The sequence below is a fragment of the Papilio machaon genome, chromosome 4, assembly GCF_912999745.1.
Source record: "Papilio machaon chromosome 4, ilPapMach1.1, whole genome shotgun sequence".
Taxonomy (NCBI): domain Eukaryota; kingdom Metazoa; phylum Arthropoda; class Insecta; order Lepidoptera; family Papilionidae; genus Papilio; species Papilio machaon.
In genome coordinates this window covers 4,407,048-4,427,031 of record NC_059989.1, presented here as the reverse complement: position 1 = coordinate 4,427,031, position 19,984 = coordinate 4,407,048, and the positions used below count along the sequence as shown (strand labels likewise).

At 36.3% G+C, this 19,984-nt stretch overlaps 1 protein-coding gene across 10 annotated transcripts in view; it reads right to left on the bottom strand.

Annotated features, from left to right (window-relative positions):
* Positions 1 to 2,401: 2,401 nt before the first annotated feature.
* Positions 2,402 to 19,984, bottom strand: part of LOC106710645 (trafficking kinesin-binding protein milt) — a 32,250-nt gene continuing 14,667 nt past the window's right edge. For 6 of the 10 annotated variants that reach the window (XM_045686956.1, XM_045686950.1, XM_045686949.1 and 3 more), the window contains 11 exons: positions 15,433 to 15,509; positions 14,899 to 15,063; positions 12,444 to 12,642; positions 8,876 to 9,006; positions 8,443 to 8,532; positions 7,967 to 8,187; positions 7,616 to 7,795; positions 7,305 to 7,447; positions 6,337 to 6,492; positions 3,951 to 4,098; positions 2,402 to 3,834 (listed from right to left, as the gene is read on the bottom strand). In XM_045686956.1, coding sequence (XP_045542912.1) covers positions 3,048 to 3,834; positions 3,951 to 4,098; positions 6,337 to 6,492; positions 7,305 to 7,447; positions 7,616 to 7,795; positions 7,967 to 8,187; positions 8,443 to 8,532; positions 8,876 to 9,006; positions 12,444 to 12,642; positions 14,899 to 15,063; positions 15,433 to 15,483 — 2,271 coding nt within the window. In that variant the 5' untranslated portion in view covers positions 15,484 to 15,509 and the 3' untranslated portion in view covers positions 2,402 to 3,047. Of the gene's footprint in view, positions 3,835 to 3,950; positions 4,099 to 6,336; positions 6,493 to 7,304; positions 7,448 to 7,615; positions 7,796 to 7,966; positions 8,188 to 8,442; positions 8,533 to 8,875; positions 9,007 to 12,443; positions 12,643 to 14,898; positions 15,064 to 15,432; positions 15,510 to 16,295; positions 16,429 to 16,464; positions 16,787 to 18,011; positions 18,209 to 19,984 lie in introns of those variants that run through there. The other 4 variants (XM_045686957.1, XM_045686951.1, XM_045686952.1 and 1 more) reach the window with 4 other exon arrangements.

Here is a 19,984-nt window from a genome sequence, read left to right as displayed (position 1 = left end):
ATATAAAAGTAAATTAATATAAAAATATAATACTCACTAGTTCAGCATATTATATCTGCATATTAACTCTTTACTTTGCAGGTGTCAACGCATATTAATGACTAAAAACTGTTTCATTTTTTTTTATTTAACCAATAAATAAATGGAAATAAAAAGCCATGACTATTTTCAGAATAAATTATATTTCTATTATAATTATAATACAATCGGAGCTACTTGTATAATATTGTTTGATTCGTCAAATCTCAATCTTCCCTTACAATGTACAATTTGTGCTTCTTAGCAAATATTTTCACTTCGATGACGATCTTATCAATTCCACACAAATATCCCCTTGACACAGGTCACAGCCTTTCGTCAATACCAATCGAATATTAATCATTTTCAATTACGATAACGATACCGATTGTAGCCACAACGAAAATGTATGATAAAAACAATTGCACCTATATCCATGGGTTTCCGAGACCAAAATCTCTATATAAAACATATCGTCATCGCTGTCATTATCTTTGACAGAACAGAGATAACAATATGTTTTGAAAGGTATTTTGATCTCAAAAACCCACGGTTAGTATAATAAATCTACCAGCGACTCTTAACATGGTTTATTCAGTTTACAAACATTCAAATTTTTCACCGTAGTTATTGTAATGACATACAATATTAGTACGTTTTGAAATTCATCGTGAGATACCTTTCAACAAATATACTTTTAAACGAATATTATGTTATGCAACTTTATTTATTTATTTAAAAATATAGAAATCTAATTTACGACAAATCTGATAAGAAATATAACGAAGAGAAATGCAGAAGAATTTTCACCGCCTCTTATCTTTCATCTTTGATTCATTTTCTATAAGGTAACAATATGTTTTACATGAAAATTTTGGATGTGGATACCCAAAAGACATCTGGTGTAAGATTTGTATGTTCGTAAACTGAATTAAGTGAAATAAGTTAGTAAAAGTGCGACTTCCTGCTAATCGCTGTGTTGGCATAGTAACTATCTAGCACCAACGGGGCGGAGGGGCTTGAACCATTACAAAATCCTTTATATGTGACATTTGTGGTCGAAATTATTCTTTGGTAATACTCGCAGTATAAATTATCATATTTTGTATAATTTTCAAATATCTTCAGTTAATATTGTATAAGGGATGTTCGATGATACTCATTATTTAAAAACGTTATAGTTTTTTTCTACTGCCTATATTTGATATAAATTTTGTACAAAAACATTCATGTGTCATTTCCTCTGAGAAAACTAAAATGAATATATTTTTGTATAGATAACAATAGAAAAATACACGATTACATAAGAATAGAATTACAACAAATTGTAACCATTTAAATTCGAAATCAACCGAATAAATTAGTTTTAATAGACTGATTGGATATTGATGCCTCGTGTATTTTCAATCTTCAATTTCAATATTAATAACGGTTTATAAAAGTAAATGATGGAAAAATCGATCATCCCTTAATTATACCGCCACTTGATTGAACTGTCACTTCCTCTCCCCCATTAATTAACTTAATTACTATTAATTAACAAATGTAATAAAACAATAATCTGACAGCACGGACAGGAAACAGCTGTATATTGTGTAATTCACAATATTGTACATTTAGTAGCCAACACTATTATCCTACTTAGCCTATGGCATGCACCATTACGCCTTTAAAACCCTGAATCTTTAAATTCTACCAAAAGAAAGAAAAGATCAACTTGATTCATTTATATGAATTATTAACGGTACATACAAATATTGGACGAACACAAAATTAACCTGCCTTTCAAAATTATTAATAATCGTATATAATTCTTGATATTACTTGGTGATATTTAATTAAAAACATAAATAATTTGTACTCTTCTAAATTAATGATTACATTAGTTATTTACAAGTTTTCATGACTAATTGTTAGATTAGAAAAATGATTTATTTTTTTCAATGGAAATTTTAAAGCCAAAAAATATTACTCATCGTCAATGCGACTGTCAATCTAATGCACCTAATATTAACTAATATATAATCAATTAATAACAACCTTAAGACACTTCGATACACAAAATTATAAACAAATTAAGTATCTAAAGGTAAAGAATACTGGGTTATCTGTGATGTAATGTTGTAAAAATATTATCAAATCAATAAAAACCTCGCATGCTTGGTCCTCGTAATGTATCTCTCTTCGTTTTTGAGCGATCTTCAAATAAAATACTGCGTTTGATAAAGGAATGTGTAGGAGAGAGAACAACAAATGCCATTACATGAGTAGAAGCGATGCCCAAACATGTCCAGTATAGATTCTTCAACTCAAATTGGCGCATTACAAATAGTGGTTATGATATTTTACTGTGACATGCTCACAAATATAACACATTGAGCCAGCGAGGAATACCAGATACAAAACTCTACGCATCAAAATGGTTTGAATCATCTATACTATTACATTCTTCAATCAGTTATAAATGCACGAATGCGCGCTCATAGTTGAAAGAAAAATTAACTACAAAATAAAACAATGTCAAAATATTAACACAATAATAGGACGATACAATTAAACAAAATTCAAAATGTAAAAAAATCTCATCTATAGGATGAATATTTGGATGACTACTTAGAAACTAGTAATAGGTACCACATACAAACTTCTCACCGACAAATCCGATCTAAATCTAAATCACAAGTGATAAAATTATAAAGGCAACTACCCACACCTTTATCGTATTCTCAGTAGCAGCAAAAAAATAGTGTTTTCCAAACATTATTGTAAAAGTGGACTGTGTCCACTCTATATTGTTTTATGTGCATGGTTACTGCAGTACGATTTGAAATAAAATTGTGTTTTGTCATTTCCCTGGCCATTAATACCACTTTAGTGTACAGGAATGTAACGCCAAACCGACGTTCAAAATAGATGTCTTTGTAATGAGTTAATAATTTGCTTGTACATAAAATATCATACTAATGTGAACACTTGATTTAGGTCGAGTAGCGCCAAACATAAGTCTCGATGCAACGAAAATTATTTATTTACAATAGTCCACCCTTTCTGCCGAACAGAAGGGAGCTGAGCGTGCCCAAAGGGGAGGCCGACTGCACAGGCGGGCAGGGCGCCGGCGCCGCGCCCACAGCGCCCGCAGCGCCCACCGTGCCCAGGTCTGTGCGCGGCCGCGGCGCCCTCACCCGACCGCGCCGCCCGTTACCTCCGCTCTTCATACTGTCTAAAGCACCGGGTGCGTCAAGAGCGCCCTCGCCGGGATGCGCTGGCACCCCGAGCGGCGTGTCCGCGGGCGCAGTGGAGGGTGCGGGGGGCGCGGCAGGGGCGGCGGGAGAGCGCAGCGTGCGCTTGAGGCAGGTGAGCTGCTCCATGGGACTGCGGTGCACGAGGCCGGTGTAGAGCGAGCCGGGAGTCTGCAATGCAAGCGGGGCCAACGCGCCGTCGGCGGCGGGCGAGGCGAGATACCGGCGGCGCAGGATGGAGGTGCCGCTGGCGATGAGGGCGTGCAGTGAGGGTGGGGCGTCGCCGGGTCGCGGTGTGGCGGGGGGCGTGGCCTCGGGAGAGCCGAGCAGCGGGCTGTTGGCGGGCGTGGCGGTGGGCGAGTAGTGATGGCGCGAGGGCGGCGCGCAGAGGGAGTCGCGACGCGAGCGATCTGGCGAGCCGGCGGCGGAGGAGCGACGCGATGTGAGGCGCGAGCTCCACGCGGTGCCGAGCACGCTGCTGGCCAGACTGCTCATGCCGCTGCCGCACACGCTGCTCGTGCTGCTGCCCACCAGGCTGCCGTCGTTCGGGTGCAGCACCGTACTGTCGCACACAGAACTGATTATATTATTTATATTGCTACTAACTATGATATTATTTACAATAATTTTAGTACAATTCAAGCGACAAATGAATGAGAAACTAAATAGCGGGCATACAAAGTTGACAACTACCTGTTGGTGAAGGTGTAGACGTGGCTGGAGTGCGGCAGACGCAGCATGTCGTCGTCCTCCTCCACGTCAGACAGTCGGTACAGTCGCGAGCCCACGCCCGTAGACCGACTGCCGCGAACCGCGACCCCTTCCTGCTCCTCTAATAAACCTGTAAATTATTGTTTGGTTAGTAAATCCTTACTTCCTTACTAATATTATAAATGCGAAAGTAACTCTGTCTGTCTGTCTGTCTGTCTGTCTGTCTGTCTGTCTCGCTTTCACGCAAAAACTACTGAACCGATTTAAATGAAATTTTGTACACAGATAGTCTAGAGCCTGAGGATGGACATAGGCTACATTTTAACGCGAAAAAAGGGTTGTAAGGGGTTGAAAGTGGGGGTGAAAGTTTGTATGGAATTATCGTCATGTTTACAGGTAGAAGGTTGAAACTTATTTTCAAGGCTGATTTGATAAAGATAAATATGACTTTAAATTTTTGGAAAAATTTTACCCCCAAGGGTGCTAAATAACAATAGGGGATGAAATTTTGTTTGGCAATATACAAAATTTCATCCCCTTTTGGTGAATGTTTTGTTTAATATGATTTGCTGTAACCCTTACCAATATTTAGTCTAGAGCCTGAGGAAAGACGTAGGCTACATTTTAACGCGAAAAAGGGGTTTGAAGGGGTTGAAAGTGGGGGTGAAAGTTTGTATGGAATTATCGTCATTTTTACAGGTAGAAGGTTGAAACTTATTTTCAAGGCTGCTAATTTGATAATGATAAATATGAAATTAAATTTTTGGAAAATTTTACCCCCAAGGGTGCTAAATAACAATAGGGGATGAAATTTTGTTTGGCAATATGTGAGATTTTGTTGAATGTTTTCTTTAATATGTTTTGCTATTACCCTTACCAATATTTAGTCTAGAGCTTGAGGAAGGACATAGGGCACATTTTAACGCGAAAGAGGGTTTGCAAGGGGTTGAAAGTGGGGGTGTAAGTTTGTATGGAATTATCGTCATTTTTACAGTTGGAAGCTTGAAACTTATTTTTGAGGTTGCTAATTCTATATAAATAAATATGAAATTAAATTTTTTTTTTAAATTTACGCCCAAGGGTGCTAAATAACAATAGGGGATGAAATTTTGATTGACAATATGCTCGGTTTTGGTGAATGTTTTGTTTAATATGTTTTGCTGTTATCCTTGCCAATATTTAGTCTAGAGCCTGAGGAAAGACGTAGGCTACATTTTAACGCGAAAAGGGGGTTGTAAGGGGTTGAAAGAGGGGGTGGAATATTGTATGGAAGTATCGTCTTTTTTCACAGTTAGAAGCTTGAAATTTATTTTTGAGGCTGCTAATTTAATATAAAGAAATTAATATTCAATATTTGAAAAAAGTTTACTCTTAAGGGTGCTAAATAACAATTAGGGATGAAATTTTGTTTGGGAATATTTTAGATTTTGTTGAATGTTTTGTTCAATATGTTTTGCTGTTATCGTTACAAATATTTAGTTTAGAGCCCGAGAAAGGATAAAGACTACTTTACAACGCGAAAAAGGGTTTGTAAGGGGTTGAAATTTAGGGTGGAAATTTGTATGAAAGTATCGTCATTTTTACAGTTAGAAGCTTGAAACTAATTTTTGAGGTTACTAATTCTATATAAATAAATAGGAAATTAAATTTTTGTAAAAATTTTGCCCCCAAGAGTGCTAAATCAATAGGGGATGAAATTTTGTTAGGCAATATGTAAAGTTTTGGTGAATGTTTTATTTAATATTTTTTGATGTTACCCTTACCAATATTTAGTCTAGAGCCTGAGGAAGGACAAAGCCTACTTTTTAACGCGAAAAAAGGGTTATAAGAGGCTGAAAGTGAGGGTGGAAATTTGTATGGAAGTATCGTCATTTTTACAGTTAGAAGCTTTAAACTTATTTTTAAGGCTGCTGATTTGATATAAATAAATATGACATTTTAAATTTGTAAAACTTTTACCCTCAAGGTTGCAATGTAATAAAACGGAATAGGGGATGAATGTTTGTATGGGAAGATGTCTATGTGAATATTTTGTAAGTTTCATATTTTTTGGCATTTTTTATAAGTTTAAGTAAAAACCACAACAACAACATAATTCACGACCCGTAACCCAGAGGGGTAGGCAGAGACCCAGGACCATTTACTACGTTACGACCATTTACTACATTTGGCACGGTCCGGGCACACCTCTTTCTATGTTCTTCTACATACATCAAAGCATAGCACGTTGGTTAAATAAAATAATTAGCCCAAAAAAATGCTACCCAAAATAGTATTTCACGCGGACGAAGTCGCGGGCACAGCTAGTTATTTAATATTTCAAAAATAAACAAAAAACACCAACATGTTCGAATTGTGTTGCACTGACCTGACATGTTGGGCTTGGCGAGCTGCGCCCAGGTGTGCAGTGTGAGCGAGCCCTCCAACGGCTTGACGATCTGCAGCTTGTGCGGTGCGCGGAACCGCGCCAGCCCGCCTGCTGCGCCCGCGCCCCACACTGCGCTCTCCTCGCTCGCGTCCCGCTCTGCACAACACACACAAAATTATCACTATTACACGAGTTTACAAACACCTATTACTTTTCAATTAAAGTATATTATCACGTTACGTCCCCTTCTGACCACAAACGACAAGCACTTAACGAGCAATGAAATACTTAACCTGCGACACTTCAACTAAACTTTATTATCTACGTTTGTATAGCACTTGTAACTTTCGAAATCGATTGTCTCTGTTTGGTTAATGATGATGTTATTTGCACTCTACATTCATTTAATACGAAATAAAAAATAATATACTAGACTGTAATTAAACTGTTGATCATTGCGTAGCAATGGTTAAATTCGTATGGAAAACGAAGTAAATAGAATGAACCACTTTTATTAATTTTCTTTATGTTTGTTACATTCTCATCATCTTCTTCATCATCATCTTTCTCATTTCTTCTTCTTTCTACTCAAAATCGTTCACGGTTTACGCTGTGAAACTATGGAACTCCTTACCTCTCTCTATTAGATGCAGTAAAAGTATTGAATCGTTTAAAAAACATATCAAAGATCACTATCTGCAGCTCTAATTTGGCTATATATTTCTGAAATATTGTATTATTTTATTTTCTCTTATTAATATTTCTATTGTTTTTATTTTTATTTCTTATCACTGTTCGTGTGCACCCTACCGATTTGGTTTACTTAGCTTAATTTCTACCCAAAGGTTGTCTGGCAGAGATCGCTGCTTAGCGATAAGACCGCCTTTTGTGAAAATCCTGTTGTACTTTCTTTTTTTGTAACTCCATGATAGTGCACAATAAAGTATATTTGTATTTGTATTTGGTACCATTGTATTTGCGGTGTCGCAGGATGTGCGAGGCGGCGAGGGAGGCGCGGCGCGAGTCGATCTCCTGCGGCGTGAGGCGGCGTAGCGCTGCCGCCAGCTCCGCCGCACCCGGAGCGCCCGGCACACCCACACCCGCCCCGCCCCTAACACAGTACATTAGTAACGTAAATTAAAGTAAAAAGTAGTTTAACACATTTTATAGTGATGTGTATATAAATTGAAATAATAGATCACATTATAGACTAAAAAGTAAGTTGAGAGTAGCGCACATTTTGATTCAGTGTCTTGGATTATGTTCGTCATAGACTTACGGATAAAGATCCTCAGATTCAGCGTCGGAGGAATAGTCGAGGAAGGAGTCTGCGGATGGAGGCTTGAGCGGCGGCTTGTAGGCGTGCAGCGCGCCGTCCGCCACGTCGGAGCCCGCCAGTGACGCACCCGACCACCGAGACGCGCACTGCACCGTCTCAAACACTTTCTGCATGCTTGAACTGAATACAATATACTGAGTTATATTATTGCGTCAACTGATATAGCGATATAGTATTTTTAACAAAATGAAATCACAGAATCTCCGCTTCAATGTCTGATTGTCATTTTATTTAAATTATATTATAAAAACATTTATAATATTAGTAAGATGTACTGTAGCGTGTACTGACTGTGCGAGGGGGTCGCCGATGCCGGAGTCGAGACTGAGTTCGGAGTAGACGGAGGCGTGCATCTCGCGATGCAGACTGGGCAGACTGGGCAGGCCGGGCAGCAGACCGGCGGCGGCCGCCACGCTGGGCATGAGACCGCGCGCCGGCTCGCCGCGCCGCCGCACCTGGCGCAGCTGCTCCTGCGCCTCCGCCAGGTGCGCCGCCACCTCCATGTACCGCTCCTGACGGTACACCATCAGTAATCATCATCATCATTAGCTCACTATACGTCCTCACCGAGGGTCAAGGCGTCTGCCATAAGTTAGAGGTGACTAGGCCGTCTAGTGCGTCTTGGTTCGACTTCACACATATCATTGATTTTCTTCTCAGATATTTTTTATATTTAAAAAATGAACTACTTATAGTTTAAGAAAATCGTTTATCTGTAATAACGATGTTTAAAGTCTTTTCAAAGTAAAAATTATATTAAAACATACCTTGGCATCAGCCAATTCTGCTGCGAGTGCATTTTGATTTTCTCTAGTTATTTCTAAAATTCGTAACGTATGTTCGTGTTCGGCTGACAGCTGTGAACAAAAATACTTCATAAAAAACTTTATAAAAAGAACATAATTCATATCTAAGTTTTCACAAATACAGTACAATATGTAATGATAATACAATTTGGAATGTCAATGATTGGAGATAAAAGCGCGATAATTCTATTTTTGGATCGTTTTCGACCTAATTAGCTAGTTGAATTGCAAATATTGATTATGTTTTCAAGAGAATGACAGGGATTAACAAAATGTTTTTATTCAAGTGCTTTGATAGTGGAAACCCACTGCTACCATAGAGCTCGACTGTCGTGAAACTTGTATTAATACAAATATGACAGCAGTGTAGTTCTAGGGTTATATTGTACAATACCTGTTGCAAATTGCGTTCAGTGACGACAAGCCTGGAGTTAGCACTGTCAAGTTGCTGCTGCAGGTCCGCAGAGCGCTGCCTCTCTTCAGACAGTTCGGAACTCAGCACATTCGCCTCAGTGTTTGCACTGGCTGAATACATTTTATTAATTTTAATATCAGTAAAGTAAGCTAACAAATTAAATGTAATTATTATTTCTACGTCCGTAATATTAAATTCTAACAATATTGTCAATTTCATCTTGGTACTGTCAAAATTGCTTAAAATAAATTATAATCTAAACAACTTAAGCACATTGAAATCAACAAAAAGTTCGATAACATTTTCACATATACATTAAAAAAAAACTTTACGGTCAATTGCGAGGTTAAAATCATCAACAAATATTATAACCCAATGACGGGAAATATTTTCTCTCATCACATAGCAATTTCTTTATGTCTCAACTTCGAACGGGTTAATCTTGAGAACTAATCAAAGTTATTAAATCCGTTTATTAATTTCTTTGTTAAAGTAGAACAAATACTTGCAACGCAATAATTGCGAACGACAAAATAGTTAATTAAGATATTGAGTGAATGCATTACGATTGCTTCGGCTATGAAGAAAGTTATAGTGAACGCGCACGCCATCTATTGTTGGTCCGGCCTTGATGTTTATCAGCGAAACAATTGTTTCTTTGTTTGTACGTACATTTATATAAGTGTGATAAACACAAAAAGTACAACAAACAGATTTTGATAAACTATAATATAAATTAACAATAAAATGATAAGTAAATACGCGCCTATGGCTGTCTGCGTGTGAATTGAATAGCTGTTTTTTTAATAACAAACACAGGTTTTTAATAAAAATTAAATAGCTGAAGCTACACTTAGAAATTCAAGCTCATTGAAAACTTTGGCTACATTTGGTAATTTGTATCAAATTTCCACAGTTTTCTATGTTAATTTTAAGAACATTAATGAATAGAAAACTTGGGATTAATATTAATGTAAAAAAAATTTCCTGGAACTTCTTTCTCGCTTTTCTTCTTTGTGTTGACTTTTCTACTCGACGATAAGGAATTCGTTGAAACAAGTATGGTCTGACAGGGTGCAAGTCTTCTAGAAAACACACTGCTAGGCCACCTTGTTACACCGAACTCAAATCTTCTCTTTCCTTCGTTATCTTCTGCGCAGTCCTGACCACAGTAGTTATCTAAGGTTTCAAAAATCTATATCCTACCTAAAAATAGTTAAGGTAAAGGCAAGATTCATTTTTATTAAAAACCAAAATTATACAAAAGTCGGATATAAATGTCGGATGTGTGAAAAGTTTAAGAAAAACACAAACGTTAAAGTATAATTATGTCTCATAGCTGTGATAATGTAACATAACCTTGCAGTGATTTGATTTGCACCATACAAATACAAGTGAGAACTATTGATTATCTTACATAAGTGTAAATAATCTATAATATAGCTTATATAATCTATAAATATTAGGTCCTTACATATGAAATTGGCGTTTTGTATGGGAGGAACAAAAAGTCGAATATTTTTTAATATAATATATTTAATTAATCAAAGTATGAACCATTATTTTCTATGCACTTTTGCCATCTCATAGGTAGTTCATTGATCCCTTTACTAAAAAAACCAGTCGGACGGGAATCAATAAAATCTTTGAAGGCGATTTGGACTGCCCCATCGGAGTTGAATTTTTTCCCTTGCAAGAAGTTATCCAAATTTCGAAAAAAATGGTAATCTGTTGGAGCAAGGTCCGGGGAGTACGGAGGATGTCTTATACTTTCCAATTGAAGCTCTTCTAATTTAGTAGCCGTCTGTTGCGCAGTGTGTGGTCTAGCGTTGTCGTGAAGCAGCAGTGGCGTGGAGCGATTGACCAGCCTAGGTTGTTTAGCCGCTAGCTTTTCCATCATGGTTTGCAATTGCTGACAATAGACATCAGCCGTAATAGTCTGGCCAGATTTGAGAAAATTGTAATGAACAATACCGGCACTAGTCCACCAAACGCTTACAAGTAACTTTTTTGGGGTTAATTTTCGCTTGGGGCAGGATTTGGCTGGCTGGCCAGGATCCAACCATTGCGCTGAGCGCTTCCGATTATCGTAAAGAACCCATTTTTCATCACAGGTAATGATTCGGTTTAAAATACCTTCATTATTGTGCCGGTTTAGTAATGTAACGCAACAGTCGACGCGCGTTTGCCGGTTTGCTTCAGTCAATTCGTGAGGTACCCACCTTTCAAGCTTTTTAATCTTCCCAATTTGCTTCAAGTGAATTAAAACAGTTTTATCACTAACATCGCAGCCTGCAGCTAACTCGGACGTGGTTTGCGATGGATCCGCTTCCACAATAGCCTTCAACTCTTCATTATCAACTTGAGTCTCAGGCCGTCCACGGGGCTTGTTCTGCAGATCGAAATTTCCAGAACGAAAACGTTGGAACCAAAAACGAACTGTGTTTTCTTTTGCAACACGACCGCCATACACATCATTCACCCTTCGAGTCGTTTCCGCAGCACTAGTGCCACGGCGGAACTCGTACTCGTAAATAATGCGATATTTTAAGTTTTCCATTTTGTAAAATGAGTGACGCAAACAGAAAAAAACAGAAGAAAAAAAAACAAATGAATGACAGTCATCGAACCACAAATACATGAGTCTATAGCTGTACAAATTTGAATTTGGAATTCCTTACCAAAGAGGAGAAATTCGTGATTAAAGTGGCCAGTACGAAAAACGCCAATTTCATATGTAAGGACCTAATATATTTAATTTATCTGATACTTGAAATTATCACAAATCAAATATTACCTACATTATTTACAAATAATAAAAATAAATACACAAAGTAAATTAAAACAGAATGAAAATACTATTATAAGCGCTTTTGTATTATTAAAAACACAAATATATGACAAATTTTTAACAAAGATATTGTAATCTTTACAAAACTAAGCAATCGTCTGTATTTTTTGCTTCAAATAAACAATAAGAACAAAGTTATTCCAAGCAGTCAACAAATTACTGTAGCAGTTAGCACACTATTGCGGTAAAAACGGAATTTTCTGCACAAAACATCGTTAACGTCAAATACATAATTTTAGTATTACTAATTCTGTACAACTTTAAAAGAAAAAAAGAGAAAATTATTTCATTTAAATATACACTCAATGATAGCTTATTTAGATAAATATGTCTGAATAGTTCCTGTTAATATTACAAAAAATGCATATGTTTTATGTATTTCCGATCAATAATCACACGTACTATAAGCTTTAATTAATGTGTGATTGTTTATTCATACTGTAACGTTGCTTGCGATCAATTCTCCGTAGTTTCCATTGTCTGCATTGATTGGTTCCGCGCCGAGCTTTGAATTACATACCAATGTTGTAATCATACAATATGACGAAGCTCGAATTATATAAACAATTTGTCACACAACTTGTTTAGTTGTTGTTATTTTTTTCAACGCCCTTATTCTATTTTGATTTACGGACTCACTGTTAGACAACACTGATATAATTCCACTGAACTAAGATAACTAAGGTGTATACTTACAGAGCTGGTTGGCGATGTCCCTGAGCAGCTGGCGCTCGGCCAGCTCGGCGGAGTCCGCGCCGGCGGCGAGCCGGGCCGCCTCGTCGCGCAGTGCGCGGTTCTCCCGCTCCAGCGCGCTCGTGCGCTTGCGCAGCGCCACCGCCGTGGGCGGCTCCTGCTCCTCTGTCGGAGTGTTGTCCTCTGTGTCATTTGTTAGCACCTGTATCACAATAAAAACAATATTATTATTACTTTATTGCAAAAAAATGCCAAGACATAAAACTAATTAAAAAATTCTTAATATAATTTGACATATTTTGTAACATTTCAATTTAACATTTATAATTTGGTTTTAAATAATTAAACCATACTAATATTATAAATGCGAATGTTTAGATGGATGGATGAAAGTATCTCCGGAACGGCCCAATGGATCTTTATGATCTTTGGCATAGTTGTAGAACATAGTGTGCAAGAACACATATGCTACTTATTAAGTTTTCTTTAATTCCGCGCAGACTGAGTCGCGGGCGACAGCCAGTTATTAATAATTTATTTTTAATGAATAACAATGATAATTAAAACTTAAACATCGTGCCGGTTTACAACAATTTTTATCTAATAAGATAAAGATATGGCACAACGTTATTAAAGTCACGTAAAGAATATACAACGTACGGTTATCGCGAGATTGTGTTCATTTTAATACGGGCGACACTTGTCCCATTAAATGTAAAAAATGTAAACAAAGTACACGAGCCTATGGTATCACTATGCAAACATCCTATCCTATAACAGTAGCTAAGGAAGGCACTATGAAATCTTGACAGTCAGCTTTGATTAAGCGTCTTCTGAAATTTGTTGGATAACACTTGATCTTTTTCTATCATCTTGTAATTCGTTCAAAGAAAAATATAATACGCACAATAAAAATCATTTATAATTGAAAACATAAATTTAATCGGCGTCAGCGTTACCGTACAGTAATGACGTAGTAAACTTGAAGAATAAAATGAATTGGGCATTGAACTTGTGTACAATCATCAGTACCATATATTAAAATAGAATAATGATAATCACTTTTACATTATTAAAAAAAAAACGATAATTTTCGATTTAAGCTTACCATTAGGCGAACCATCGGCTTGTCTTAAACTCGTAGGTTAACATTAAAATGACTGCCGTTGATGAATGAAGGTCAATTATCAAGTGTATCAAAACATTCTGATTATTATTCCGAGAGTAATATTATAGAAAACACAAGAATACTACCTATTACTTAATAAGTCTTAAAAACATAATTATATAAAACTTGACAAATTATTCAACAAAATGACGACTTTGCAACATATTTGCATTGATCATATCACGTGATTTGTTTTTGGTATATATCAATGTTGCCATATTAATATTTTCAATTTATTACTTTTTATAAAATATTTTATTACGCAATGAAAGAAATTTCTGAGACGCTCTTTCACGTTTCTATATATCGTAGACCGTAATGTTTATTATAGTGCCGTTAGTGCTGAAGATGTTTATATTCATATTTCCGATTTCCAATACTGATGTAACGGTTATGCGATAACATGATAGTTGATTTGCATACGGTACTTGAAGTATTTTTACGGTTAAAATAACTGATAGAATAGCTGTGATTGAATATAATTAGAAGTTATTTCTTAGGAAAACGTCGTACACAATACTGAATGTACACTTTGTAGCCGTAACAATTGACTTCAAAAAATCTACAAAGTCCAATGTTTTACAGAGTTATTGTATTTTAAATATTTAAAGTTATCATTCAATGAAATTGCAAATTCCTAACACTTGTGCATGTAACTGCTTATTTGTGCGTGTTGATGGAAATTGTTGTGGCGTTCCAACAGCTGTCGTTGCAAGGAAATAAACATGAACAAAGAAACCGGCATCATGATTATTCCAATTTAGACAAGTCAAAATAATTATAAATGATAACGTCAAATTAGATCGCCAAAATATTTTAGATATTCACGTCAACATTCTGATAACTATTAGTCGCTTAAGTATGAGTATATAGTATTATACTATGGGTTTCCACTGCCGATACAAGTATTTTGTCACCCCTCTCATTCTGCTTGAAATTACTGAGATAGCAAAATGGTTTGTACAGGGTTTTCAGAAGTACAAGTCACTGTTAATGAATAACCTTCAATTTTCATGGCCAATACCATGATTTAGTTACCATACACGGTGCTGGAATGTGTGGAGGTACAGTAAAATATAATGTTACATACTATACTAAAAATTTTAAATGCGAATGTATAGATGTATGGATGGATGTTTGCTATATGGTATATCGTTGAAATTTGGCCTGGATGTAGAACATAGTCAGAAAAAACATATATGCAACTCATTAAGTTTTGTTTTTAATTTAGCGCGGACGGAGTCACAGGCGACAGCTAGTATTGTATATATCTTAAGATTGTATGTTTACCTGCAGCAGTTCAGTCTTGGCGTTGAGGTCGTGCCTCAGCTGCGTGACGAGGTCCCGTGCGCCTCGTAGCTCGCCCTCGAGTGCGGTCACTCGCGACTCCAGCCGCCCGTTCGCCGCCAGCAGCTCCTTGCCAATACGAGCTGTCAGCTCCAAGTCCTTCTCTTTCTACAAAACGATCAATAAAAATGTTAACTTCATGTCTCACATACTTGGTAAAATTTGTAGTCAAGACAAATTTATTTTGTGGGTGTTTAGTCGAGAGCCCTTAGACCCTGAATGGAGAGAGAGCAAAATAACACCACTATACAAAAACATATTATAGCTACGTCGTATTGGTTTTACTTAGCCACCATAGCAAAAAAGATAAAGAAATTGATGTATTAAAATAATTTTCTTTTAAAATAAGTCGATTAAAACATAGCTTCGGTCTTTGTTAAGCCGGTATTCATTCTGAATTACAGCTCTGATTTTTTTACATATAAATCTACGAGTATTAGTTATAGCTATATTAAAAAGAAAACATAATTAACTTACTTCTTCTAAGAGCCGTGTTACCGCTTCGATGTCATTGTAGGTCTTTGTCATTTGGCTCACCCTGTTGCTGCATAGAACTATAAACAGAACAAAACAATTATACTTACACTTATAGATTTTTTTATCCATGTACATAACAAATCCATGTGATTATGGAAAAACATGTTTGATATTGTGTATTTATATAGGAAAAAAAATTAAAACAGCATTAGAAGAAAAGAAAGTAAAACAACTATTAGTACTTTTGTGCATTTTATAAAATAAACTCTCACGACTTTTTAACCTAAGCTACAAGGAAATATAGCAAATATAGTAAAAATAGCTATCCAATTTTCACCATAAACGAATGGTCTGTCACTATATCTAAACACAAAAAGTGAAAAGGGTGTTTTTGTTTTAAATTTCTTAAATGTAAAAAAAAAAAGTTGTCAAGCTTCAAATTACAATATAATTCAAGAATTACAATATAATTAAAGGCACTTTTACGATTAAATTTCGAAGTCTCGTTTTACAAAGCGCGTAGTTTTTACAAAGCTCAAAGTTTTTTATACAAAGCTCAATGTAACTAGGTAACAAATATTGCTCCACTTTTCACTCCTATTCAATATTTAAAACATCGTGTACAACTTTGATTGATGAATGTAAGATTAATAGAGAAAGTTCTAAAACGAATTACTACAACAAAGATGAACTTTTTTTAATTTTATTGTTTCCATGATTGACCTCGCGATCAAGATGCGCGCATGCAACGACCGAAACGGGAGACGTATTACGTTTTCACATAACAACTTTCTCTCTATGCTCGCATCTAATGAAACACTATGAATTATAAACGTCTGAACAATAGTAAGAAACAACCGTACCCGACATAACACATAGAAAACTTAACGCACGCTTAAACTGTTGTGAATCGAACTGAGTCGCGTGAAACGTTTACACCCGAAAGCATTTATTTAATCACCACTACACCAATATAGATAAGATATGTACATTCTTAAAGGACACTACACATTGTTTAAAATAAATACGAACCAGCTAAAATATCATCGATATTATTTAGCACACTCATTAGTGCGATTTTAAATTTATGATAACATTCTTCAAAGTGATTGATAAAAAAGAAATATTTAATTAATTTTATTGGCGGATCAAGTCTGATGATAACACTTGCGCCAACCGAAGGACCGAATAAGAGACTGCGAGTGCAGAGAACGCGTCACCCGCGCCCGCGCCGAGCAAAACAAAGTGTTCTATTGTGCAACATGGGAATAATGAGTACAGGAGACAAAACATGCTTACAGTTTATTGATACCTGTCTTACTAAAGATCAAGTCAACACAGAAGTGAGATTATTTTTTTTTTATTAAAACAGAAAATATCTAATCGATATTCGTAAAAAGCCAATTGTCTTGGGCTTCGAAATCCGCGAGATCGAAAATATTGCCAGTAAATGACAAAAGCATACTGAAATTTGATAATTTAACACACTATTGGATAAATATTATTCCAGTGAATGACAAAATAGGTATTCATGATGTAAGCGCGTCGTAACAAGAGATCGATCTGTTTTCAATTAAATTGCTTTCTAACAGCACAAGAAATTCATGAGAAAATGTTTAAATCACAACTTGCAATGTGTTGTTCAGTTTTTATAACCCCTTACCTAACACATCGCAGTGTTTGAACGCGTAACGATTGTCTATACTACGACTTTATTTCCAGCAGCTTTCCGTGAATCGTATGTGATATCAACAGGGCAAAAAGTCCGACGAATAAAGAGTTAAAGGAAGGAAAAATTTGACGTTTAAATGAAAAATATACTAGATCGATTCGGTTATTTAGCTTATTAGTCAGTCAGTTAACAGATTAGAAAGATGACAGAAATGGTGAAATAATTACGCAGTATATAAATAGGAATATCTTCTTTATTTATATCCCATTTCGGCATCTTGCCAATTTACCAATCCCGTGTTCAATTGGAATACTTCCACCTGCTGGAAATGAACCGCATCAACATTGACATTAAATGGATTTCATGCAGTTAATATTGATTTTAATAAAAAAAAACATCAAACGCAAGGTCGCTTTAAAAGTTATACATATTGTGTTTAGCATTAATAATACAAGAGATGAAGATGCAAATGGTCCACTTCAATATTCAGAAAATTTTTGTGTTTACGAAAACCTGCAGCTTTTCCATGTGGATTTAATTATTATTCTAAAACAGAATACGTAACTTATAATTTCTTAAAACCTATATGACCTCAACTAGCTATAATAATGAATTATATTTTCTTTTTACAACCTATTGTGTCCACTCACGCGCCCAGTGAATTGTTTATTATATGCTCTGCTAATACTAACATATGATCGAATGTCAGCGCAGGTTACATAAAATATGATTGCAAATACAAATGGATGATGAAGTTATAAGGGCCAAAGCAAATAGAGGGAAAAGCGAGATTTGAATATTGCGAGATGATTAAAGATGACTAAAGTAAGGAAAATATGCTGAAGTATCCGCAAATCTGGTGAAGATGATGAGGTGATCAGTGCAGTGGGATCAGGCGTTGCTGTACCTCGATCAAGGAGCAAGGTCCTTATGACGCGAAAGTAGAGCCGGCCGAACCTGTCGCGCGCCACATGGTACAGGAAATCGGGATACTCGCCGAGGCACTCGCGTAGCTCTGCGTCGGGGAGGAAGCTCAGCTCGCGGAACAATTCGCGATCGAAGCCGGGCGGCGGCGAGGCGCGCCCTCCGCCCGCGCCCTCCCCCGCGCCGCCCTCCGCCGCCGCCGTGGCGCGCCCCAGCCGCGGACATCGGCCCCACCCGCCCCTCTCACCCCGCGCCCCCGATGCACCACCGCCCACACACTCTCGAGTCACAACCGAAGTGCACCACCCTCCATCGACGTCCTATTGCAAATGTCCCCCAACGCTCACTGATACATAACTCATCATAGCACTCCACTAATTATATTGTGTTTCAATGTAAGTGTAAGTCTGGTAAAAACCTGGTAGAATCGTGATATATGAATTAGAGGAAAGCATTGAATAATGTATTACATTGTCACGGCACGATTATGTGCCTGTCATATTCTAAATTTATCTTGTTTTTAATGTTTGAAATTCATTATTATTATTGGTACAACGCAACGTCTAGTTTGTAAGCTTCATTAATCAGAAACTAATATACTACACAGAGAGTATCTTTTCTTATGGATTTTATCAACCTTAAGATAGTAATTCTTTAAACAAAAAAAAAAACTTATTTGTTTTTATAGCAGAAAAACTCATAGATGTTTCCTTGTCTATTGTGACAAATCATGTATAAATAAACTCGGTCAACATCATAGTGAAGAGAAAATATAAAAAAAACACGATTTACGCTAATTGTTTCCTAACCTCGACGTTTATCGTTGCAAAACTCCTAGAAGATTTAAACCGGACAAGAAACTATTAAATACAATGTGAAGACGTTAAAATAATTTGTAAATGTATATGTTATATTGTAAATAACGTTCGAAGTTAAAGCGCGAAAAGGCTATAAAAACAAACAATGGAGACAGAAAACTAACCATGAAATTGAATATTTATTTCTTCAATAGTATTTATAAATATTGCTGTATTGAAAAACCTGTTTAGGTTTTCACTGACAATACAGAGTCATGTAAGAGGCGGCGGCAAAAGGTCGGAAAGCACGTGACGCGTTCAGTCGACGTCAAATAGCCTTGCCTTGTTCGTGTACTGCTTTTTGACACAAGCAACATGGCGCGACGTTGTCCATTGCGATATCATGAAATGTTAATGTAATAAATATATTGAAAATGTAAATCCTCCTCAATAGCAACAATAAGTTAGCTAAGACAAAATGGCAGTGATAGAATGTTTTTCGATCAAGAAAAACATCAACAAAAAATATGCTACTAAGTAAAACATTTATATAAAAACGGTAATCACGATCTGTTGATAAGGAAGAAATTATTGGTTTATAAGCAGAATCTTAAAACAGGTTTTATATTGATGTTGGTCTTTATGTACAGACCTACCGCACTCAAGGTGTTTTCCTTTATAAAAACACATCTCTTTATGAATCATAAACAGCGATGTGGACTTCTTCATTCGAATGAGATACGAAATTCAAAATTGAATTTTAAACAATGGGCCATGTATAATAATTATTTCAAATTGATTTCGCAGACTACGTAAACTCTTCATTTGAATATTAAAACAGTTTAATTTTTGTATTACAGACTTTATTGTTACAGCTGGGAGACGAGTGTGTTTTGTATATAATATTATTTAGAGTAAGAAGTATGCAAGAATCATAGGCCCTGGGGGTTATTTCATAAGGAAGTTCTGATGTCTATCACCTGACTGTGACGTGACTACATTAACAGTTTTACTTAATACAATAATTTTAAGAAATCTTGGCAGCAATAACGCTCAAAATATTTCAAATATTCAAAGACTATATTTAGAATAGCGTCGGATTATAATTGGTGTAATCTAGGTCGAATCGTGGCCTGAAACCTATTAAAAGCGACTCACA